Source organism: Bradysia coprophila (genome assembly GCF_014529535.1).
Source record: "Bradysia coprophila strain Holo2 chromosome IV unlocalized genomic scaffold, BU_Bcop_v1 contig_5, whole genome shotgun sequence".
NCBI lineage: Eukaryota > Metazoa > Arthropoda > Insecta > Diptera > Sciaridae > Bradysia > Bradysia coprophila.
Genome location: NW_023503374.1, coordinates 8,411,488 through 8,436,953, shown reverse-complemented (window position 1 = coordinate 8,436,953; position 25,466 = coordinate 8,411,488). Strand labels below are relative to the sequence as shown.

Sequence of the window (25,466 nt, the reverse complement as noted above, 5' to 3'; positions counted from 1 at the left end):
ACATAAATTTGATTGCAACCAACCAACGTAACTAAGGTTACAACTGTTACAACGGGCACGTTTGGGATCTTAACAGCGTTTGTATTAGCAACGTCTAAATCAATAATTTAAAAAGGACTTTCATTTAAATTTGTAAGTGAATCTAAACGGTTCATTCAGTGTAGGCTGTACTGTGCAAGTCTTGTGTCTAGAGATTAAAAATGGGTAAAAAGAAAGGAGCGGGAAATAAACTGGCAAAAATGTCAGAGGAGGAGCGTTTACGATATCTGCAGCATAGAGCTGAAATCGAAGAGGAAGCCAGACGACGGAAACAGCAACTGATATCGATTTTCATGAAGGTACCCCTCAACGCTAAACACCTCCGAGAGTGTTAGACACGCTTTTTACACCTCTTTTTCAACATTGTAGAATAAATTGAAACGAGAGGAGGCATTTTCACGGTTAAATTTGGCAAAAATCAACCAAGAATGGCGATCGATTCTACGGAATATAAAATGCAATGAATTGAAGACGGAAATCAAAAGTGTTGAAGAGTATTTTGACGATGCGTTGACGCGAAAGAATGATATTATCCAGCGGCTTCTCAATGATCTGGATGAAAACGAAGAGATGTTTGTACATTTCCTACTTTTAGTAGCAAAATAAGTTTTGTCCGCCTGTCGAAAATGCATACGCATAGATCGATAGAAGTAACAGATTCGATATAGAGATGAGTGGGCCGCCCGCAAAAGCGGGCTGCCCGCAGCCCATGTCTTATGCCCATGGGCATGGGCGTAATGGGGTTCAGAGTTCGTGGGCATAAGCCTGGGTGTGGGCATTTTTATAAAACTTGGGCGCCCAAATTACGATTTGTTGTCGTCATCCCATAAATTCATAAGAATTATTTTTCGATAATTAGTGTAATATCGGAATTTTTTTGGATCCTGGAATCAAATTTTGCTTGAAACGTTCGTCATTAATTCATGGGAATCACTAGCAGAATGTCTTTATACAAACTTATTACCCATACAAGACATATTTAACACTAACTAAATCAGCGATTTTTGTTGACAAAGTTTGTGGGCTGGGCTTGTGCCCATGGGTATTTTACTTGTGGGCATTGGTCTGGGCATTGGGCTCATTTTTTCAAATGATGGGCATAGTGGGCATGTGGGCACAAAAATTTGCTATGCCCACTCATCTCTAATTCAATACCAGTTATATGCTTGTCGTCCATGAATTTCTAAGTGATGGATTGTATTAAGGCTTCTGGCTAATACCTTTTCACATGGATAACTTTTGTGAAAACATCTTCCAATATTTTCTTAAATTTTCCCACACTTTTCCAAATATCCCAAAAAAATATTTTTTCAAAAGTGAAGGAAAACCTGGGAAATTATGGAAAATATGGGAATATGGAAAGATGGTCCCTGCCTTTTCAAGCCTGTGGTTGATTTGATAAAGTCCGCTGTTATTGCAGGTACTCAACAATGCTCCATGCCCATATTGAAAATATAGAAAGATTGATTGGTTCGTGAAAGACTCTTGTTTATAGTCCCCTCTGCGACATTTTTCTAAATAACTCTATTTTAGCACTCCACACCGACCGTATAACCTTTCTAAAGACTAGCTATTTGGACGAAAAAAAGTCGATGCTCAATCAATATCACAAAGAAATTCAGACGTACAAAGAGCGGAAAATTAAAGCACACGTTGAGCTGGAATGTGTATTTTATGGATTGGAAAGCATTGCAGACAATGACCGGGACAAGGTTCATCATCGTCACTTGAAAAAAGTCGATGATGTAAAAAGTGGTGTAAGTTCTACCAATTGCGAATTGCAATTGGTGGTTCTCAATTGATTTTATTCTTCAAAAAATCATTGTCTCGTTGTAATAATCATCACAATTGGCCTTTGCTCGTTCAGCTAAACATGAAACAATATTCTTTGAGAAAACACATTTGTCGCGTCGTCGTTCCATTTCGACAATATGAAAGCACTCCTGTATGGAATCCAGTAGAAAGTTTCTCATTTCACGATCTCTGACGTCTTGGCTGACCAATCGCTCCACTTTATGTTTATCCGGAAAACCTTCGTTGTTGGTCTGGAATTTCGTTAAAGTTAACCGGTGAAGCTGGTCAGTCATTAAGTGTTTTTAGTGGTCTTACCATTTTCATTTCCTGAAAGAGACATTGAATCATACAAGATTTATCGTATCCGTCATTTTCATTGTCATTTCTGTTCCGATTGGTCATGTTGAAGTTGCGATTACTTTCATTGTTCGAAAATCCACTATTTCCATATTCGCCTCCGTAATTACCGTTATTCCCGTATCTATTATTGTCATACCTTTGTTGATTCCTATTTCCGTAACCATTGTCATAACCATTTTGCTGTTGCCATCGATCCGTATCTCTTGCAAAACGATTTCCACGACCATTGTTCCCATTCTTGGCGTTATTGGTGTTCCGTCGATTATTATCGTAACTTTCATTACTGTTGCTGTCTTCATAGCTGTCCTCTGCGTTGTTTCGATCGGATTCATCGCCTAATTTTCGCATGCATATACGGACCACCCTTTTCAGTTCTTCTTCAGACGGGCCTTCCTCTACCTGACATCGAAGTGTCTGTTTAAGAATGTAGAATTTAGCATTAGAACAGTGGAGTGAAAGCTGGACAATTTCTAGAAAATTTCGAACGAATTTTAAAGATGCTGTCTGGCGTTACCAGTAAGCCTTTATCACCCGAAACAAGAAAAATAACAGTGAATGGTAACTCCGATGGATTGGGAATAGGGACGAAATCTAGATTAACACTTTTTTCGTAGATTTTGTGGAGCAACGCTGATTAAACCTAGTTGGAAACAGCTTCGAAAAACGTTGTAGCATGACTTTGAGACAATATGAGCCTTTACGTGTATTTTTATAGTGGCTTTTCTGGACCATGACTTTCCGTAGCAGTTTCCCATTCGGTATAAACGCTTTTGAAAGCACAGAGAATCTATAACTACATTCACTGAAACTTTTGAAAATAACAGTAGAGTTTGAGTCGATTTGGTATTTGGTTCCATTCCACGTCAACTAAAATCGTAAATTGTGGCAAAGTAAAATTTTGTGGTAGAAGATTATGTACATCTCTTGAAAATGTTAAGATCAAATCAAGTAATAGACTCGACATAATTAAGGCTGAGTAAGTTCCCTTAAACAAAGATGTTTCATACAAGTACCAAATATATAGGCAAAGAAACAAAAATTTTATTGCAACTCACATGACAAGTCCAAAATGAAACCATTAGCACCAAGAAGAAAATCCCAAATTTGCTCACCCGTGCCATGTTGATTAAAATTTCCAATTAATCTGCGATAAATTCAACTTTAACAAAACCTGCATACATTTGTACTTACCTTTATATATGCTCAACAAAATACGTTCTTCTTTAACTCATAATTGCAACTTCGGATGTGTCCATCAAATTCATTCAATTCGATTTCTGAACGACTGATTCTATATTTTTGCATTTTATTTTCACTCATAATTACTAGACATCAAATAATTAATGATACAAATTGATACAGTTGATATTGAAACTGCAAACAATTACCAATGACCGTGAACAACAAATGGAAAAATTGTGGAAAGAATTTCAAGATATTCTGAACGAATATTTGCATGAAACCGAAGAATACCACAACGAGTACATTGAATTGAGACAACGTGACGACGAGGACACAAAGGTCATTCGATTACACTATAACGAGGTGGCTCGAGCAACCGAACAAATTGGTTTTCTCAAATTGGACTTGGAAAATTTGCGCGAAGAGCAGAGTCTGCACATTGAGGAGCTGGTGAAGTACAAGAAGTTGCTGCACGAAAAGCAGAGAAAAATAAAGTCGGAAATGGACGAAGGTTTGCTGAAAGACAAGAATAATTTGAGGCATATGGTTGTTTGTAGTCATAACTCTGCAGCGGTAAGTTCCTAAATCATTCAAGTTTTAACGATTTTCTCAAGGTAACAATTGAAATAATTCAGAAACTGAAGGACACTCTGAAGAGAGGAGAAAACATTTTACAAATTGCGGCGATTTGTAAGAAACTAGAAACCGAACGTGAACAAGTATTTCCGTTTGGTAGAAAGAAAACCCTTTTTGGCAATCAAGAAAATGACTTAAAGAAACCGCCAGAGGAGTTCAAAGAAGTATGTAACAAACACGTACAATTTCACTCGATCTTCGTATTTACACCCATTCAACCCATTTTTCTTGTTCAGAAAACGATGTTCATTGTTTCGAATTTAGAGAACTTTTGGCTCCGCTATAACAACGCCCGTATCGATTGTGCATGCTTAAGCGAAGAAAAAATGGCCCTCAAAGAAGAAAATCGTGAGCTGAAGGAAAAATTGAAAGCTTATTTAACAACTGTAACAATTGCCAATGGCGGCGGCAATGCAAAAGATAAATTGAGACCGAGCAGTATGAAAGTTGAACGCGTCGGTCATATTGAAGTTAACAACGGAACAACTGGCAGAGGATTGAATAAAGATCGTCGTCGACCAGTTACCTGTTTCAGTATAGTTCAGGAGGGTAATTTGAGCGTTGCCGTTCGGAGCAAAAACTTAACATCCGGTAAATTTAGAAAAGAACCGGAAATTTATTCGATTGTTCATGGGAATGGGAGCAAGAAAATCGTTTCGCAGTGAATTTATAGGAAAACTAGCCCGTACACTATATTTCGATTCTCAGCTCTAGAGTTGAGTTCGAATCAAAATATTAAATCTTTTTCTACAACCTTCTTTGCCACTTCCAAGGCGATACAAATAGGATCACAACTTTTCAGATATTGTACGAATGTCCGAGAATTCAGGTCAAAAGTGAGTTGTAAACTTTTTAGTTATTTTTATGCAGATTTCCCATGCGGAGCTTTGTTCTTTTTGGAGGTGGCCGTTGAAATTTTGTATTCAAATGCAGTTGCAGTTACCGACACCGACATCTTTTGCTATGCAGTGCAACCTTAGCATATTAAATCTTGGCTCTTTCCAGGCATAATTTTTCTACATTATCGGTCTTGTCCTTGTGGCACCTTCTCAGTCCAAGTAATATGGTTACTGCTATCTAAACTTCTGTACCTCATAAGTACAAGTAACCCTTTGTACATGCTATCTCCATTGCTGTACTTGCTACCAAGGTGCAAGTAATACGTTTCCTTTCAGTCTTGCAGAAGAAAGGAAAACTATTACTTGACAAAAATCAACTTAGTGTTAAAGTTCCACTGGCACCAGGCAAGTTCATATTGGGAAAGATCATATAAAGTTTAAAATATTTTCTGAGACCTAGAAAAGATTGGGCTAATATCATTTCAAGAATTTTAGAATTCTTAAAAATCTTCAAACATTTTTAAAACCAATAGAAGAGAAGAAAAAAATCATCTTCCCCTAGGAGGTACATTTTCCTCATCGTATACATTTGGACGAAATCAGTTTTTCTAATACATTTTTGCGATCTGTATCTGCAGAATGGTTTCGCTTTTCTACACCTGCCCGTAAACTACTATCTACAATATTTAAATAGCTTAAGAAAAACTTCTAAACTTAACCATGACCTTTAAACTATAGCTACACAGCCAGTGTTGTTTGTTTTCACGTATTTCATGTACCTACGCATTATAAATAAACGAAAAACTCATTTTGCATTAATATGAGAAAGTTTTCGTGAAAGTTTTTTTTTGCTTTGACACACGGTGAGCTTGAAAAATGTTTAAATAAAAAAGTTCTTGCATATTCAGTTTGACATTGCAAAAAAGTTTGTTCCGGCACAAGGTATGCCTTTAAAATCTTTGGTTTTATTAAATCTTCATTTTCGATACAATTCGGTACTTCGCCGGAACGTCTTGTGCTGCACAAGCTGTGCTGGAGCAAAAAAGTTATGTCTCGACCTCACCAACACTTATCCACAGTCAGGACTGAACATGCAGGCAATTTTTTATTCGCAATTTTTTCACACTCACCGTGACAGTCGAACATAAATACTTCTGTTTACAATCCATTTCGCACACTGGTTGGAAAATATTTTAATTATTTAATCGTTATGGTGTGCAATTAGAGTGTGTTCCGCAAATAAGTCGACTCGGTTCATATCAATTTAAAACGCCAGTTTTCACATTTTTCGTTTCTACTATTTTATGTATTTTCTTTCACATTTCTTTTTTGGGTTACCACAATTAATTGCTTGAAAATATGAAATAGAAAAAAGATAAAAGCAAAGGATCTAAAAATCAGTTCAGAAACTATAGATTAGCAAACATTGAAACGGATCGACCAATTTTTCCTTCACTCAAATTATTTACGAGGTTTTCGCCACTACATTCGAATCGACATGACTGAAGTAGTCATATCCTAATCTGGCGATGGCAAAACCGCTAGCAACTCCAACAGCAGTGGACAATGCGTTATTATCCTTCGGCAATGCATTTCGAGCAATGGCCCAGAACAAAATTGATCCGAATGTAAACATCGAGCTGCCTAGAATGCTATCACAGAGAGAAAGTGCGTTGCATCATTCTGTTTCGATTTACTAATGAAAATCTGAATGCTAACCTGTAAGCTACCCTCTTCTTGCTGTCGACACTCTGCAAATGTGGTCTACTGAAAACGTACAAAGTTGTTCCAAACAAAGTGTGGATTAACAAAAAGTTGGTCACATCTCGCTTGGGGAACAATCTAAAGAATGAAAAGATAATCTGACACATTCTGATGTAATAATAAAACTTATGAGGTCTGGCTCACCTATATGCAAGTGACGGATTCATGACATTTATTGACATTGCTGCGTAGCTGACCTGGAAATAGAAATTGTAATTTTAGGAGTCACATTACGGTCGGTGGGGCATTCACAACTTCGCATAAGTTCATCGGACCTCAAACATCATTATCATTCTAATAAAAGCTTCACAAGGATTTATGGATGTCACAAGATGCTCAACATCTTCACCGACCTGACGAAATTTATTTTTCCAAAATGAAATAAATAAAAAAATTTCACATACCATTCCATTGAGGGGGGCATAGTAATACAGAATGTTTTGCTTGGTAAGTGGTCTCAAGCCGATTCTTTCGCATAACGAGCATGAGTTACCCGTCTGAATTGTGGTGCTCATTGTAAACAAGTTGTAAAATTATTTCTTTTCAATGAAAAACAAAAATTTTACAATCGGAAAATATTAATGTTAGAACCGTGAATATCACTTCTTTCCCCGGTGTTACATCACAAACATCAAATGTCAGTGTTGCTAGCAGTTTGGGCAGTGTGTAGACATCGTAGACATTAAGGTGCTTTCGAATTTGTGATTTCAAATTGAAGCGTCGATTTGTTTTGTTTTGAAGCTGGGATTGGTTTAAATTGTTACAGACTGCAAGCATTACCAGTATTATTATCAGGTCTCGACCCGAAGGGGAGGGCTGTAATCCCCACTTGTCAAATAACAACTTGGAACCTCGTAAGTACAATGCTTTACGTGATTAGGCAATGTAAATGAAAATGAAACATGCCGTAACACGTAAAGTATTTTTAATCGATTGATTTCTTGTACTTCATTTTTTTTAACATGTAGTTTATTGTATAAAGGACCATATTACCTAGAGCTTGTTATTATTTTTGTCGTCGTTATCGATAACAGATGAATGGCAGTATGTGACGGTTAAAGGTTATATGTCAAGTTTTGGCATTGCATAGCAAATAGGTAGCCATCTTGGTACACTTTTGTTCTTACTGTTTATGGATGACGCTACTAAAGTTTACTCAACTTCTCCTTACCTGCTGTACGCCGACGATCTAAAGATATTCAAGGTAATTAAGAACGTGCTTGATGCTAGTGCTCTCCGACGTGATTTAAACAGGTTCTTGCAGTGGTGTAAAGTTAACCGACTGTATTTAAACGTTAAGAAATGGAATGTGATTTCCTTCACTCGTAAGAGATCCATAGTCGAATTCGGTGTTAACGGTGTTCAACTGACTCGTTCAAAAGTAGTAAAAGATTTAGGAGTTCTTATGGACGAGAAGTTGACGTTCGGTAAACATGTCGAATATGTGATTGCGACATCTTTCTCGATGCTCGGTTTTCGTTTTGTCATCAGAACTTGTAAGGAATTTAAGAGCGTTAAAACATTGAATTGTATTTCGCGCACGTACGTTCGTACTTAGAGTATGCTTCAGTCGTTTGGCATCCGTACCAAGACACCTTTGTTAATAGAATTGAATCGATCCAGAAGAAGTTTCTGATGTTCGCACTTCGGCGAACGGTGAGACGCGACGAGAACTACAGACTTCCACCGTATATCGACAGGTGTGAGTCGATCAATGTTGAACCACTAGCTCGACGTAGAGTTAATGCGTGTGTTCTTTTCACTCCTGATCTTCTAAATGGAAATCTTCACGCCCCTCAGATAGCTAGGAAGATTGCTTTAAACCCTCACCCTACTCGTTCTGATGATTTTCTTGTTGTTGATGATCACAGGACAAAGTATGGATATCATGAGCCGATAAATAATATGTGCAAATAATTTAACCGTTTCTCACAGCTTTGGTTCCAGGACATGCCGCGTGAATCATTCAAAGCGACTGTAAAGATGTTAAAGATTCCAATCAAATTGAACGGTAAGACCAAGATATCATGATTTACACTGATTTAACCTTGCAATTATGCAATTTGAACCAATGGTTCGCTCTATAATCCGTATCGATTATTCTAATCTGGTCTCACGACTTCGAAATGTTAAATTTCAAGTCTCATCGACTTGTGCAAAACCGAGCCTTTCTAGTCGATTGGCTCTCGCTAATCCGTTCTTTTCTAGGTGGCTCGTTGACGATAAACGCATATTCTTGGTCCTTATTCCTTCGTCACACGATCAGACCTACCTGCTGCTTTTAAACGTCATGCTCTTTTTTTCACAGCCCTGCTTCCAGCATGAACGTAGAAAATATTTGGAGGCTGATGAAATCACAGTAGGCACTGCGTTTCTGTTGTACAGATAGATGACTTGCTTTCGTTGTATGAGTTAAAACATACAATACAAAAAATTTTAAGCGGTAGCTCGTATCACTAAAGCCTCCAAATTTGATACTTGTCAATTCAGTGTTCATGCTAGTAGCAGTGCTGTGGTTATATAAATCTTGACCTTTTCATCTTGTAATGTAAACAATTGAAAATGTAAGTAGTCAGGGGGCATGTGGCCGTTGATGAAATGAATAAATAAATAAATAAATAAATATGATTTGAAATCGAGGTTCGACGCACTTCCATTCAATCCATGGTGTTGGGGAATTTCGCGCCTCGTCATTCACAATAATTGACAAAATGACATTTGGGCTCGTAGTAAAATATTCATGCAGCCATAATGGTAAAATATGCTCGTACGTGGTAACTTATGATATGTGCAGCCAAATGCTCTGTTATTTGCAGCCATATCACAATTTTCATTTTATTGGGTATACTGTGCTCTAGGATATACTTTAACACTATGGTGTAATTCCATCAATTTCTCGTAACTCCATCAATTACAATTATTCCCTTGACTGAAAGTCAGGGTCTTACACCAGAAAATACCGGAATATGTGGGTAACAAAAAAGTTCACTGTGATTGAAATGTATGAAAAACGTTAAATGTGGGTAACAAAAAATCGTTGAAGGCACGATAACTTGAGTAATTTTTAATCAATTTGGATGAATCTTTTTTTTAAATTTGTGGAAGTAAAATACCGAGGCTAAGTTCGAAGATGGGCTATGTGGGACGAAGGATCTGGAAGCTATCCCAGAAAAACAGGATTTTACACTGTTGATTATAGCCTCAATCGAAAAAGATTACTTTGATGAAATTTGATTTTGTTGCGTAGTGTGTGTAAATCGTATAAGTATGTTTTCGATAATGTGCATGAAACAAGTAGAAAGAAAAATTTCCCAGCCTCTAAGAAGTGTAGGAAATTTTATGAAAAACGTTAAATGTAATAACCATCATTCTTTGTAGGCAATATAAGATATAAGTCAGTCTCAACAAATTTCTGAATATTTTTTTTAAATTCATTATTCCAACAATCAAACAAAATATGTTACAACTCCCATACGAGTGTGAAGTTTGCGGCCAGAGCGAAGCGAGGGCCGTAATTCACACGAGTCGCATTTTATTTACGATTTGTGGTTGATTGAAAATCTTGCTGCAAATTTATAAGAAAAATGAGAACTCAAAGATCATTCGGTCTTCGAAGGTTTATTTGAAGAACTTTTTCTGTCAAATTTCGTTGTCATGTTTAGAGTAATCAATATATTAAATGTAGGCATTTGTATCAGTGATGCTTCGGAAGTTCAACAATGAAAATCGTCAAAAATATATTGAAAAAATTGTCAGTCAAGTGACCTGACCCGCCCAAAAGGTGGGACCGTGGGACCTAGTTTACCGAATACTCGGCAATTCCTTTAAGGGTGTGTAGTCAATTACCCGAGTCGGTTACCCCTCGGATTTACTATACCTACAGATCGTCAATGTAAAGTACATCAAAACCTCGATCAATACCATATACCATAAATGCAAAAAGAACATTTAAAATTTGTTGTGTCATGGTAATCCGAGCCAATAATGTCTAACAAAACTGATTTAATGAAATGCATAATCAATTTGGTATTCGTCTATCTAACGACAAAAATTATGATATAAAACAGCATTTTCTCCGCGTCATCTGACCCAATCATTAAATCAACGTAATTACTTTAAAGAAAAAGTACTTAATCGAACTCGTTTATTCTTTAATTAATAGCGACTATCTCTTCTAAAAATGATTTAACACTATTACACTATATACCCTATATTCCCTATATACCATTGTTCCATTCACATTTTATATGTTCGCGTAGTAACATTTATGCAGTTAATGCAGCTCAAATCAGTTTGTTATTTTATTAAATTAAGAATATTCCGCTGAGTAACGTCTTTCTCTCAACATTCTAAACAACTGTTCTGCTCATTGTGCATCGCGATTAATATCACTTAACACAAATTACTGGTTTCTGAGATGATGTTGTTACTTTCTTTGAGAAAGGCCACTTGCATTCCATTCTGTATATTTAAATAGAAGTCCGGTGTATGTGTGCAATAGGTTTTGAAAACATTCGCGAGAGATAACTTTTGTTTAGTTGCTCTTGACAATAGTTCAGTTTCCTTATCAATTTGGTGTGGAACGGGCAATAGTAACGTTTTTCGAGTTGTCTGACTCAGTTGTACTTTTGTGGTTGACTGAGCTAGTTCGCTTGGTAAAAAGCTGAGAAATTAAATGTTTTTATTTTCGAAAAAGGAAAAAAAAATTGTGTTGTGAGTGATTACTGTCTAGTGATCGTGATCTGTGAAAAATGGAAATGTTTTTGGTACTTTTGTTGATCATATATGGATATTGGTACTTTTTCACTCGTAGACCATCCAATTATCCACCAGGTAATTTTCTCTAATTTTCATTTTTTTTTTCGGAACCTCTCCTCATATTCCGACAAAAGACTTGTTTTACCTTGTGCATTCGAGTTGTGATAGAATAGAAAGTTGTAATAAAAGTGTAACTCAATACAAAATGAAGAGAAGATGGTCATTAAAATATGGATGTCTGTTCTTGATAATCAATCAATTGTTTCATACCGATATTATTAACCGCCCTACACGTGTTGAGGTAAATGACCGATAAGAAAAGTTTTGGCAGCATTATGTGGGATATTAAAATTCGTATCTAATGGTGGTGAAATATTCTTTCGTTCATGGGTTGGTGAACGGAATGTATGTCAATTAATAGAAATTTGGCATCAGTTCGTTGACTGATTGAATAACTAGTGATGAATAATGTAACGTTAAATGCATTTTTATGTGACCTTTACATTCACTCGTTTCTATTATTAGAACAGCGTTCGAAGCATGTGTAGAGAAGCTATAATTACTTCGCATAAAAATTTTGTTATCGTCAAGTGAATTTGATACAACATTAAAGTACCAAACAATTGAAAATGTTGAGTGGATTATATCAATCGTGATTGTCTTCTTCTTCTCTATATCTACGAAAAAGTCTTGTTCGTTCCTACACAAATTTTAATCAAATCATTTTGTTATGTTGAAGATTATGTGATTAAATCGAAAGTGACGAAATAGTGCTATGACTGTATACTGGTTCAAGGTTCAAGTTCAATAGGCTTGCATGGTATGGAATATTATGAAAGCAAATCATTTACGGTTAGTCCAAGTGTCAACCAAATCAGCGTAGCTGAATCTGTCTAATAAAATAGCAAATTTTTACGGGATTGTGTAAAACTTTCAGATTTATCAAATTCAAATCAGTAAAAACGTTTATTTGGGTGATAAAAATTGATAGGTCGAAAGGGGGTTTAAATATGCTAAATATCTACCAAGCATATAACACATGCCAATAAGCACACAACCTTCTCCGACGACCAAACGTATACGTGACATTAAGCGCATCTCAAAAATATTATTATTATAAGCTCTATGTTGCTTACCATTCTTTACAGACGTAATAAATTGTCATCAAATTCACTTGTCATAATTTTTATTTTCTTCCCAATAGTTCAGGTGCCGAGTTGTGATACATAATATAAGTTGAAGAAGTAAGAAGATGTTCACACGATGTAATAAGGGATGTGACCCACCCCTAACTAAAGGTGTTATTATAAAGCTCATGAAAAGTAGTTGCTTTCGCACTAATTTATTTTACCGGAAACGGATACACATTTAAAGCAAAACGTTTCCGCTAAAACGTAATTTTTAAGATTACCGCCGTCATTTTATTTCTACTGGGTCATCTCTTCTGCAACTCACCCACCAAACGACAATATTGTTGTTTGTTTACATGATTGGTCATAATTTTTTTTTCATAATTTTGGTTGCTTCGACGAATATTTTAAGTCAACCGATAAGTGAACTGTTAAAAACAACACAAGAAGCACATTTCCTCACAAAATCTGAATTAAATCACACCGAAATCACCGAAATTATGACATTTTCACAACAAACACTACATTTTTGTGTTGGCGATTTGACGTTTGAAAAACTATAATCATGTTCCGATGAACGACTTTTACGATGATTTTCTTCGTTAAACCATATTTGACTAAGTTCAAGGTGGATGTGATTTGGGTGTGAAATTGAGTGGGAAGTGCTATTTTCATAGATTTTCTTTTTGTAAAATCTTTTAAATGAGACAATATTTTGAGGATGCCCGATGTACGAGTTTCTTATTTTTCGTATTTCTATTGATATTTGACGAGAAATCGCGAATAAAATCGATAAGTCCCTCCCTTATTGTTCATATGAAATCTACTTTATTATAGCTCAGAATAAATCAGGTCTGACCTATCCCTAAATGAACCTGAAAGCGATGTTTACTGAAATGAATTTGTATTTTTTGTGGAATCAGACTATTTGAAATTCAAAGCTTTTCTCAGTTCAGATGCTTCGAAATGGTGAATTTTTTTTTGAATCGGACACATAGTTGTCCTTTTGCTCATATTGAATGTAAAAAGCGATTTTATGGTTGATTATCGTAGGTGGGTCGACCACGAACTCGAATCGCAATGTTGCCAAGCTGGGATCGGCCAGGGAGCCGCCGTCAGCTAAAACTTCTTTCGGCTCTATAAAATTGAATTTAGATCCGAATTGAGTGGGAAAAAAATCTTGTGTTCCTTGAACCTTTCTGCATACGAGAAAAATAAGTGCTTGAAAAAGTATGCAGGTGGCGCTGTTATTCAAGATGGCGCCCATCAATACAAAAAAATGTGCAAATCTGGAAAATCCGGTAAATGCTTTTTTTTAAAGTAATTAATGTTTATTTTTAACATAAAATAAACACCATTCGGAATAATTTCGCCCATGGAACCATGTCAAAAATATTTCATTTTATGTTTTTAAATAAATTTTCTAAAATCAAAATTTCATAGAGCGAAAGGAAGTGTTAGGCAACGTCGGCCCCCTAGACCAAACCAGGCCGATAAACAGCCATAAAATCGCTTTTAACATTCAATATGAGCGAAACGGCTTTTTTGGACAACTCGCACTTCACTAACACCATTTTTGTTTCCGGACGTTTATGGTGCTACCGATAGGGAATTTCAAGATGATTATTTCGTAGAAGAAGTTTTTAGAAGGTTGCAGTTGTGAGTGAGGGTGAGGCATCAAAGTCCAATTTTATGGTTTTGTCAATGAGCACCCCAACTGATTTTTCATTTTATTGGCTTAAAATAAAAGCTAGCACATCTCATTTAACATATCAAAAAATTGGGAGGGGGTTTTGTCAATTTTTTCAAAAAATCTTTAAAAACTTTCTTATGTGGCCTACATTTCTGAGATTTTTTAATGGAAAGTTCGACTAAAAATGAAATTATTAACCATATACTGGTTGTCTCAGGTCTACCGAACAATTATATGCACTAAGAAGAAATTTAACATTTTTACTTTGTGAATGTGGACAAATTTCACTGATTTTTTCACCATCGGGAAGCTTTCTGGTCATGTCCAGCTCATCCACTGCTGGGTATAGCTTCAGTTGCTACTATATCTCATAGCCTGAGACCGCACCTTTCCAAAAATACTTACCCTATTCGCTATCTGGCTTATATTCTTTACGATGTCAAATATGTGGGTAAGTCGACCTACTCGAAAGATTTTTGAGGCAGTTTTTTATTTTTAATTTTAACCGAAATAAAGTTCGGTAAATAAATCAAATTATGTCAAATAAGCTACCATTAGATCAAAACCGGCCATGTCGTTTCATTTCGGGATAAAATTTTCTGGAAAAGTCATGATTTTGAAATTTTCAAATTTTCTTAAAGTCGCCCCGAGCCGAGGTCGTTTAAAAAAAAACTTCTTCTACGAAATAATGACATTGTAGTAGAGGTCCTTGTACAACAAAAGTCATAAAAATAGTTCACTTTATAGTAGAATGGTGCGCTTTGGACCAGTGATTAATATTGGTAGCCTGAGTCCAAAAAGATTAACACCCCTCAAAAAACCCCACCCCACCACTCACAACCCCTCACCAAAGATTTTAGTGTAAGGGTCACTTCAATGAATTATTGTGAAGCGTCTGTCAATGCTAGACTGTCGATATGGGGCTTAAACGAAAGGTAAGGGTTTATACTTTTTTTATATGACCAAACCCTTTTCAATTTCTCCATTTTACTCATCAATTTTCCGAGTTTTCCATGAAAATCTATGAAATCTCAAATATGAAGGGTAGTGAATACGTTAAAAAAAAATTTGTGTCTATATCCTTATGCAATTTGGTTATCCAATGACTTCTTCGCTAATTTGACTAGGAGATACGCTCAGTTTTCCACCACCAGAAAATTTCATTGAAATACTTTTTTACATAGAACTGATTAAATATACGAGCAATGTCATTGAATTTGCTAGATTATCATAGGAGACTTTACTGACGCATTTATTGAACTCTAGGAGAAACCCATACACCATTAACATCAGATCACCCACCACCCACTCCTCCACTATTGAACAAATTGTAGAAAAATTTTAAAATAGAAAGCAGACTATTTTTGAACTTACGAATTTACGCTGTAAATGTTTGGAATATTGCCTGCAATACCTTTTTCAAGGTGACAGTGGAAATAATTAAGAGTAAGTACGTAAAATACTACATTTTCAAATAAATATCGTTGTACAGTTACGCTGCAAAAATGGTGCAGAGGCAGTTTCTGTCTACGTAATAAAAATGATTCAAATGTCCCACATTCAGCAATTCTTCACTCACATTCCATATTATGTGGTTCAATTATTTGGATATCTTTTATGAATGAAGCTTCTGGTAGCACTACATTCTCTTTATTTTATTTACAACTGATTTATTGGAACATTACCATTGAGAAGCTCGAAACTATCTGATTTGCTCTACCATCAAAAATACTCGTCTGATACCGTAATAAATGTATCTACATTATGATATTACGATAACAAATACGTCAGAAAAAACAATATCTGGACTCGCTGTCACTTATTTTTGGCACCGAAGATCATGGTCTCGAAGGTGGCTAGTTCGCCAGTGGCTTTTGTGCCCGGCCTCGGCTGTTATGTTGATTCAATGCAAAGAAACGTGACGTTCGAACAGGCTAGTTTTGTGAAATATAAGCCTGGACTAAATGTTTCAATCATATGATAGGGACAGTGATCAGAGCAATAATGTTGTCTTATCAGCTATCATTAGCGAAGACCTAAGACGTCAGCCATCTCCATAGGACTGCGAGGTGCGTCTGTAGGTCCTAGAAATTAGCTAGTCATACGCACCTATTTGCTCTCCTGGAGTAAGGTAATGGTGTTAGTTGGAGATGAAATGAAGAGTGTGGTTACTAGTGGTACACCAGATGTTTGGAGATGTTAGGAGATTATTTCGTTCCTAGAAAGTTTGATGGAATCATCTCCACGGCTGGTTTTGTTTATTGGTCTGATGCGGCTATGGCGGTCTATTTCGCGATAATCATCTTCAAGCATCTACCATTTTCAAAAGCAGTTAAGTCCGCTGCCCATATAGAACGTGAGACAGAAAGAGACAACTATATTTCCTCTTCCAACGTTAGAAGAGTTAAGAGAATGATGGACTTAACTGCTTTTGATAAAAAACTCGATAATCTCACTATCCAATGTCCAACGGATACAAAATTTTTATGATGACAGGGAAGTACAATGGATCACAAGATCTGTGTGCATCGATCAAAAATCATCGTAATATAATTGATTCATAAAAGATATCCAAATAATTGAACCACATAATGTGGAATGTGAGTGAAGAATTGCTGAATGTGGGACATTTGAATCATTTTTATTACGTAGACAGAAACTGCCTCTGCACCATTTTTGCAGCGTAACTGTACAACGATATTCATTTGAAAATGTAGTATTCTACGTACTTACTCTTAATTATTTCCACTGTCACCTTGAAAAAGGTATTGCAGGCAATATTCCAAACATTTACAGCGTAAATTCGTAAGTTCATAAATAGTCTGCTTTCTGTTTTAAAATTTTTCTACAATTTGTTCAATAGTGGAGGAGTGGGTGGTGGGTGATCTGATGTTAATGGTGTATGGGTTTCTCCTAGAGTTCAATAAATGCGTCAGTAAAGTCTCCTATGATAATCTCGCAAATTCAATGACATTGGTGGAAAACTGAGCGTATCTCCTAGTCTATGGCACATTATTTAAATTTTTTTCGTCAAATTAGCGAAGAAGTCATTGGATAACCAAATTGCAGAAAGATATAGACACAAATTTTTTTTTAACGTATTCACTACCCTTCATATTTGAGATTTCATAGATTTTCATGGAAAACTCGGAAAATTGATGAGGAAAATGAAGAAATTGAAAAGCGCTTGGCCATATAAAAAAGTATGAACCCTTACCTTTCGTTTAAGCCCCATATCGACAGTCTAGCATTGACAGACGCTTCACAATAATTCATTGAAGTGACCCTTACACTAAAATCTTTGGTGAGGGGTTGTGAGTGGTGGGGTGGGGTTTTTTGAGGGGTGTTAATCTTTTTGGACTCAGGCTACCAATATTAATTACTGGTCCAAAGCGCACCATTCTACAATCGCTAAACCGAACTGATGTGCATACGTTATTTTGCACCAGCTGGTCCCATTTGGGATTGTATGTGACCAGCTGGTGCAAAATAGCGTATGCACACCAGTTCGGTTTAGCGATTGTACTATAAAGTGAACTATTTTTATGCTAAGGACCTCTACTAATTGAATAAACGTCCGGTAACAAAAATGGTGTGTCCGATTCAAAAAAAATTTCACCAAATGTCATTTTGTCATTACTTCTGCTAGTTCTCTTTTTCAACGTATAGCTCATGTTGACATAAGATCTTCTACTTCATTCTGTTTGAACATAAGTACATCCTGTCCTATAACAGAAAAGTAATCCAAGCACATCGCTCTCATTTCTGTAGTTGTTGTCGATCACAGATGACTGTTGACTACAGCTCGCTGGCGCGGTTCTTCCTGCTAGTTCAATTGAGAAGAGAGCGTTTGCTTGTTTCCTATTTATCCTGTTCAATTGCCTCCATAGATAATGGGACCCGTTGAGTAGTCTTTCGGAATAATTTACAATTAATTTTGATTTATCTTTTTAAGGACCAAAATGGTTACCCATTGTGGGAAACACACCATTTTTACGAAAAACTGCCCGGATGCTTGGTGGACAACATCTTGTGTTCGAGAAGTGGATGAAGGATTACAAAAGTCCTGTGATTGGCCTAAAATTGGGCGGGGAATATTGTGTCGTTGCCCTGACATATCCAATGGTTCGTGCTATTCACACTGGAGATGAGTATGATGGCCGCCCGGACAATTTCTTTTTGCGTCTCCGCACAATGGGAACAAGGTACACGAAATTTTGCTTTTGTCGATTCTTTTACATTTTTGACGCATTTTCATTTAGATTAGGAATAACATGCACCGATGGTCCATTATGGACCGAGCAAAGAAGTTTCGTTACTAAACATCTTCGGGAAGCTGGATACGGTCGAAGACCAATGGAAATTCAAATTCAAAATGAACTCAACGAATTGTTGGATGTAATTGATATGACAAAAGAGCAGCCAATATGGCCGGGCACCTTCCTTGCTCCGAGTGTTATTAATGTATTATGGACGTTTACGGCAGGTGAAAGAATTCCAAGGTACGACGAGAGACTGAATCGACTGTTGAATCTGTTAAATCTCAGATCCAAGGCATTTGATATGTCTGGCGGAATCTTAAATCAAATGGCGTGGTTAAGGCATATCGCACCTGAAAAGACTGGCTACAATTTGATCAAACGTTTCAATCACGAGCTACACGAATTCTTCATGGCAAGCATAAACAGTCATAAAGATGATTACGATGAATCGAAAGCGACTGATGATCTAATTTACGCTTACATAAAGGCCATGCAAGATGACAAGGCGACTAGCCTATACTTCACCGACGTACAGTTGACAATGATAATTTTGGATATTTTCATTGCTGGTTCTCAGACCACAGCCATAACGCTTGATTTAGCGTTGAGAACGATGGCATTGTATCCGAAAATCCAGAGCCGCATTCAGGCTGAATTAGATGCGGTGTATGAAGAGGGTCAATCGCCGTCAGTTTTGGAAAAAAGTAAATTTAGTTACATCGAAGCAACTATAATGGAAGTCCAACGATTCTTTCACATTACGCCCATAACGGGTCCGCGGCGAGTTTTGAGGGAAACTACGTTGGGTGGATACAAGATTCCGAAAAATACGACCGTTTTGATTCATCTACGTTCAGTACATATGGACAAAGATCATTGGGGTGATCCGGAGGTAATTTTGTCTGTTTTTTTTAGTAGTTGCACTTATTTGAACTCTTTGTATATTGGGAGCATGTTGCGAATTGCGTCACCCTTTTTTTGACCATTTGTTGCATGTCCAAACGAGTAGTTATAGCGCCTGCGAATAACAGTTTGAGCAATTCGAACGTTATCTAAAGCTTTCTGATTTCCCGCTCATCCCCAGATTTTCCGTCCCGAGCGATTTTTAAACGAAAAAATGGAAATTGTCAATACGGAATGGTTGATGCCATTCGGTCAAGGACGGCGTCGTTGTCTGGGCGAACAATTGGCTAGAGGATGCCTGTTCACATTTTTCGCTGGAGTATTGCAAAGATTTGAAGTTCGAGTGGGTGGAGATGAAAGAATTGACGAGAGCTTGTTGCCAGGCATCACTTTGTCACCGAAGCCGTATCAGGTCATATTCAGAAAACGTTTGAGGGCTGGCGAACAAATTAATTCTACTTAAACAACTATACTCATAATATGTGACATCCATGGATGCAGTAATAAGTTTAGCATTTTTGATAAGAAACTACAGGTGAAAAAGGAGCATAATCTTATAGTTACAACGACATTTTTATATACCCCAATTTATTGTGAATGGTTCGCTATGAATCCTATCTGCTGCCTATGCAGCTCCTTGTTTGCATTTAATAAACTGATAAAATTTAATCCTTAAAAGAATTCGGAGTTTTTTGAGAATTGATTGGATAAACGTTTATTGATGTGCTCGACGTTCAACCAAATCATCTGGAAACAGCAACCATATCCCCCATGCAATCGTTCGATCTATATGTTTGAAATATTGACAGAACACAAATAAAGGTGGGAAGAAAAAATTAATTGGACATGTGAGTCAGGCGTAAGAATTCAATCTTACATTGTCTGGAAAACATCATAAGGGTAGCTTCACTGTGTTTGACCTTGTTTCTGTGCTATTTGAAAGCTCAAATTTAATCTATCAGATTTTTTTAAACCTCATCCCTACCATAGCAAAACTAAGGCTCGAACAGGTCAGGTCAACGTGAAACCTGACCTGAAATAATATATGTTAACCTGAGCTGACCTGAAATTTAATTACCTGACCTGACCTGACTCTTTTTTTATTTTTTACCTGACCTGACCTGAAGTGATCTTCAACCTGTTTCGACCTGACCTGAAAAAACCTGACCTGACCTGAGTCTTTTTTTATTTTTTTACATTTCTGATAATTTTATAAATTATTTCGAAATTATTTGAAAGTTCTATTCTGCTAAGTATTTATAAATTAAAAACGAAAAAAAAATATTTTGAAAAACAGTCAAGCAATTTTAAAAACAAGCCTGATGTTGAGGTTACTTTTAAGAGGCATTACACCATTACTACAATACATCCCACCTAAATGATTTATTTATTTTTACAGTCAAAGGATATGCCTCAATATTTCATTGTTTTGTTCTGACAAGCGTCATGCCTTGGAGAGCAAGGACATTAATATTTTGGACTACTGGAAAGCTCATTCTGGAACATTTCCCTCTTTCCCTCCCTAGACTTCTCTGGAGCTGTTGACGTTATTACTCCCACCAGATTCTCTCTCACACACAAAACTATCCACGCAGCTATGTGCGGTAAATCGTGCCCATAATATTCAAATTATTCTTTTATCAAATTCAGGTCAGATCAGGTATTTTTCATATTATTTCAGGTTCAAGTCAGGTATTTTTTCTACTGCCCTGACCTGACCTGTTCCGTCCATCATTTGTAATGTGTGTGTGTGAGTATACACAAAGAATAATAGCATTGTTCGTTCCTGGACTCAATATATGATCACTAAAGGCGATTAGCATAACTTTAGGGTAATTTTTTATCACAATCAGATGTTTACGTCGTACGATGAGCTCGAAGTTCTGAAAAGAATTTGGTGAATATGGGATGATGGTGAGTGTGTCCAGCTACAACACCCCATAGTCGATTCTGTTGCGGCCAGCAGTCCTGTACGAAAACTGCCCATACTTTCATTGTTTACTGCCGAAGGTGCAGTGGTACCGACCCGTGCCTCTACTCTAATGATAGGTCTTTTAGAGGCGCACACTCGCACAACATTTCAACTTTTAAGAATTCGTCTATCTCGAGTTAATCCTATTAAAGTGTTTTGCCTACCCTTTGACATGCTATCAATTTTCACGTGCTCACTCCAAAAATGGGAAACTAATAGAAAAATCAAAAGATACCTATTTCTTAGAATTGAAAGTCGAATCCAACGCGCTATAGATCGCCCGGATGGCCATACCATTGTATTTATTTTCCCCATAATTGGTTCAAGTTTTGGCGATATCACTCTTAAAGTCTTGATACATACGAAGTCTCATTCAAAACCACCGCGCAAAAAGTATCCAATTGAACAGACTACTTCAAAACGTTTTTCGACAAATTGGACAAATTTTAAAATCTCTCCACGGTAGTGACACTGCCTAACAAAAGAAATGGTGGAAATGGTTGTGAATCAGCGCCATGGGTTTCTCGTAGTGAATGTCTGTATTATTTTGGTTTTGACAACTCCGGTCACTTACTGTCATTTTTTATATTTGTTTTTGTTTACTACTTTTAAGTGTTCAAAATTCTTATAATGACCTTATTTACATAAAATGTTACAATTATACAATTGTTTTGGCTACCAAAACCAAGAACAAAACAAATTTGTAAGGATGGGAGGAATCACTGCACTTTTATTTCCCAGAATCTTCAAAAAATACCTTTCGTTTTTATCATTCAGGCCATGGCAATTACGAAGGTGTTGGTAAAGAGAGTTTTGACGGTCTTGACCAAGCATGGACACACTTGGCGGCTAGACTTAACGACATAGGGCTTCCAGAACATTCTCAGAACGGTGACAAAAGTGTTCGATCCATAAGTACAGAAAGAAGAAGAAAACGTCCGATCCAGAAAAGCGCGCAAGTTTTTTTCTATCAATTTTGTTCGTTTCAATAGTTTTGGATTAATCACAACAAATTGTTAGGTGCAGCTGCACAATCCAAAGATATTCATGGAGGAGTCCTCCAATGGAGGACAAGTCAGTGTTTCAGGTATAATTACATTTTGCTTCTATCAGTTGCACTAGCTTTTTTCTGGCTGGACGAATTCGTTAGATACAACTCAGGCATCTGAAGAAAGTGATAATTTACGTCGAAACGTTTTGATCTTGCTGGGTCAAATGTCACAAAAAGAAGACTTGATAATTGCGAATCAGGAAAACATTTTGGATTAGCTAGGTTACAATAGTTACGATCAAGAACGATTCAACCGAAGGTTTCAAAATCGATACGGTGAGAACTTACCATGGAATGTCATTAAAATCGGAAACTGAAAATTCTCAACAACAGAGAAAAACAGCAAATTGCTGCATCTGGACCGCCACCACGTCCGCCGAAAGAAATGTGGCCTACAGCTCCAGCTTCAGGCAATCATCATCATTTCGGGAACAGATTCTAGCCTCTTCACAATGTTCCATGCAAAGGATATTCTGCTTTCTGCAAGACCCAGAGTGGTAAGGAAGCAAACTGCACTGTCCCATACAGAGTAATCGACAATCCTGCCAAATTGCCTGCCACACGTGTTGTGAGAGTTTTCGTCTGGGGACCAGCTAGGCAATTTAAAGGATGGCCACGGAATGGTAGTCGGGTTAAAATATTTTCGAAAAGTAAGTCCATAACGATGGAACAAGTTTCGAAGGCTTCGTGATTTATAATTTTCCTCTTTACTTTTCAAGTTGTGCATTTTACTTGCGAGGAAATGGAGGAAATTAAATTGGATACGAATGTTGCACACTGGTCTGTAAACGTATTGAATTTATCACGGACTGAACGACATTTGGATCGAGCAGTGTTAATTACATTTTCGCAAAGCCTGGACATTGCAAAAAGTAAAAACTAACTTCGATTCTGATTTTATCAATACATTGTATACATTCAATCGCCCAATTTTAGATAGTTTGTTTAGATAGTTGAAGTGAATATAATTAGAGAACTATATTTGTACAGTCTTTTTCATTAAGAATTACTACTACTAAAAATTCTACAAGATCTACAATGATACATTTTGCTGATAAAATTAAGCATTTATTTCATTTGATACACAGTATTGAAATGTCGATTATCCATTGCCTGAAGACAGATAGGGCACTTATTATTTATTGATAATGTGCGCAATAGACACTGACGGCAAAATAAATGCCCACAAACGGTTGCCACTGGATCTGAGAATTTCGTTTCCAAACAAATCGGACACCCATTCCCCATGTATATGTACTGCAACTCAGCTATCGATTGAGCCCGTCCACAAGGACATTTTTTGCACTTCAGTATGTGGGGCCATATGCAGTTTTTACAGAAAACGTGTCCACAAACCGTTAGCTCCATTCTGCAGGCCGTTTGGCCACATATTGTGCACTTTTTGACTCCAGATTCTGATGAATTCATTTTTAAGATTACAATAAAATGAAATAAGATCAATGGAATTTATGAACATTTGAATTTCAAAGCACCCTGAGATAGAAAAAATCATACACCAGAAAGACATGAAACTAGTAGTGAACGCCAAGCATGAAATTCAAAATCTTTATTTTTATCTATTTATTTATTTATTAGAGTTAGAAAACTTAATTCTAAATTCAAGTAACCAACATCTCATATCCTCAAACATGCCAATAATAACCGGAACTAAATAAAATTACCATTTGATTCTTAAAATTTATTTGTAAGGAGTGGGAAAAAATACTGCTCACAAGACGAAGCCAGTAAAAACGATCTTTTCAAAAACATTTTCCATATAACGAAATTCATTCACCCTGTTTCTTCGTTGCTAAAATGCATACTGCATCGCGTCTTTGAATTGCAATTGTTGATAATTTCTGCAACAAATAGTCCGTGGAACGTGATTCACCACTCGTACAGAAGTAAATTTTAGCTTAGAAACTATCGTCAATTCTTTAATTAATAATCTATATCTGCATAAAAATCAATAATCTACTATTAACGTATTCATTTTCTATTAACAACAATAGATTGTAGATTCGCTGTGTGTAAGACTATGTGTAATATAAATAAAATTATACATAAAAATTTGTAAGAGGGAACGTTTGTACAGGAGTGTCTGTAATGGGGAACAATACGTATATGATTTTTATAGAAACAGTATTTGTAAATATTATATTTGACTTAGTGTAATCCACGGTATAATCAGTATTTTCTGCTGACACACAAACTTGGTATCCTTTTTGCTAAAAATTTTTCAAACTTTCTTGATTTTGTTAATCACTGCACTCTTTCTCGAACTTGGCCGTAAAAGGTGATGTTAACGCTGTAATAATATGTTTGCTGTCCGAGTAGATGTAAATTTCTTTTTCTTTGGCTCTCTCGGCAATCTTCACTGGGTACTTGAAGCACAGCAAATGTTTTCACTTAAAAAAAAAAACTGGCTGTTCGAAGTGAAACCAACAATTCTGCTATGCCCGATTCTGAAATTTGATGCACACAGTTCGTTTTTTGGCAGAAGAAAAGAGTAGAAGGAGAAGTGCTAGACAGGCAGCATATATAACAGCGTTTGCATGACTGTTGTAGCCGTAGTTTTCATGACGATTGTGGCGCAAATGCACACAAGCCTCTGTAAATTCAAATCACTTTCTTATAACCTGTATCGATCGATTCTAAATCTGGGGACCACACACTTACATTCATTTACATTAAACTGAGTGCCTAAGGTGCCGAACGTGCCAAAATATCACCCAGAATGGTCAATTTGGCATTGCAAAAGCATTACAGAATCTGATATTACAATCTAAAAACAAGTAGCCTTAGTTCGCTGCGTTCGTTAAATTCTTGAGGAATTGTTACATTTGAAGAAAATTTACTTTCTGCAACTTTGCGAAGTTCTCTGCGTTTTTGTCTCTCTAGGCTTCTTCTGAGTTACTTGTATTATTCGTCTGAAAGGTCTCACCGAAATTAAATCGAGAAAATGTAAGTATCCTTAACTTCTTCGCAACTATTTGGCGGTACGACCGTTAAAATTTGTGTATTCCGTGTAATCTGAGGACGAGCGGAGGAAACAAATTTTAGCTGGCAGACGAATACATCTA

At 36.5% G+C, this 25,466-nt stretch overlaps 4 protein-coding genes and 1 long non-coding RNA gene across 6 annotated transcripts; 3 read left to right on the top strand and 2 right to left on the bottom strand.

Moving 5' to 3' along the window:
• Positions 1-124: 124 nt before the first annotated feature.
• Positions 125-4,689, top strand: LOC119071670 (dynein regulatory complex subunit 2). Its single transcript, XM_037176649.1, has 7 exons — positions 125-338; positions 409-611; positions 1,460-1,509; positions 1,573-1,796; positions 3,556-3,948; positions 4,011-4,175; positions 4,248-4,689. Exons 1-7 carry the CDS (start codon positions 201-203, stop codon positions 4,674-4,676), a joined length of 1,602 nt encoding a protein of 533 aa, XP_037032544.1. The 5' UTR covers positions 125-200; the 3' UTR covers positions 4,677-4,689.
• Positions 1,798-3,359, bottom strand: LOC119071671 (odorant-binding protein 59a). Its single transcript, XM_037176650.1, has 3 exons — positions 3,249-3,359; positions 2,149-2,607; positions 1,798-2,084 (listed from the first exon to the last, which is right to left on the bottom strand). Exons 1-3 carry the CDS (start codon positions 3,312-3,314, stop codon positions 1,851-1,853), a joined length of 759 nt encoding a protein of 252 aa, XP_037032545.1. The 5' UTR covers positions 3,315-3,359; the 3' UTR covers positions 1,798-1,850.
• A 1,445-nt stretch (positions 4,690-6,134) lies between the features above and the next one.
• Positions 6,135-7,260, bottom strand: LOC119071669. Its single transcript, XM_037176647.1, has 4 exons — positions 7,019-7,260; positions 6,759-6,811; positions 6,570-6,692; positions 6,135-6,502 (listed from the first exon to the last, which is right to left on the bottom strand). The coding sequence occupies exons 1-4, from the start codon at positions 7,127-7,129 to the stop codon at positions 6,316-6,318; spliced, it is 474 nt and encodes a 157-aa protein (XP_037032542.1). The 5' UTR covers positions 7,130-7,260; the 3' UTR covers positions 6,135-6,315.
• Positions 7,261-11,001: 3,741 nt separating this feature from the next.
• LOC119071667 (probable cytochrome P450 305a1) lies at positions 11,002-20,035 on the top strand. The gene is made up of 4 exons (XM_037176646.1): positions 11,002-11,447; positions 18,151-18,400; positions 18,458-19,349; positions 19,542-20,035. The coding sequence occupies exons 1-4, from the start codon at positions 11,366-11,368 to the stop codon at positions 19,821-19,823; spliced, it is 1,506 nt and encodes a 501-aa protein (XP_037032541.1). The 5' UTR covers positions 11,002-11,365; the 3' UTR covers positions 19,824-20,035.
• A 1,807-nt stretch (positions 20,036-21,842) lies between these two features.
• LOC119071668 lies at positions 21,843-24,498 on the top strand. 2 transcript variants are annotated; one of them, XR_005086708.1, is made up of 5 exons: positions 21,843-22,035; positions 22,110-22,419; positions 22,483-22,659; positions 22,717-23,033; positions 23,103-24,498. It is a non-coding gene; the product is annotated as an uncharacterized LOC119071668 (long non-coding RNA). The 2 variants fall into 2 exon arrangements; XR_005086707.1 differs by having other exon boundaries at positions 21,844-22,035; positions 22,110-22,659; positions 23,103-24,496.
• Positions 24,499-25,466: the final 968 nt, after the last annotated feature.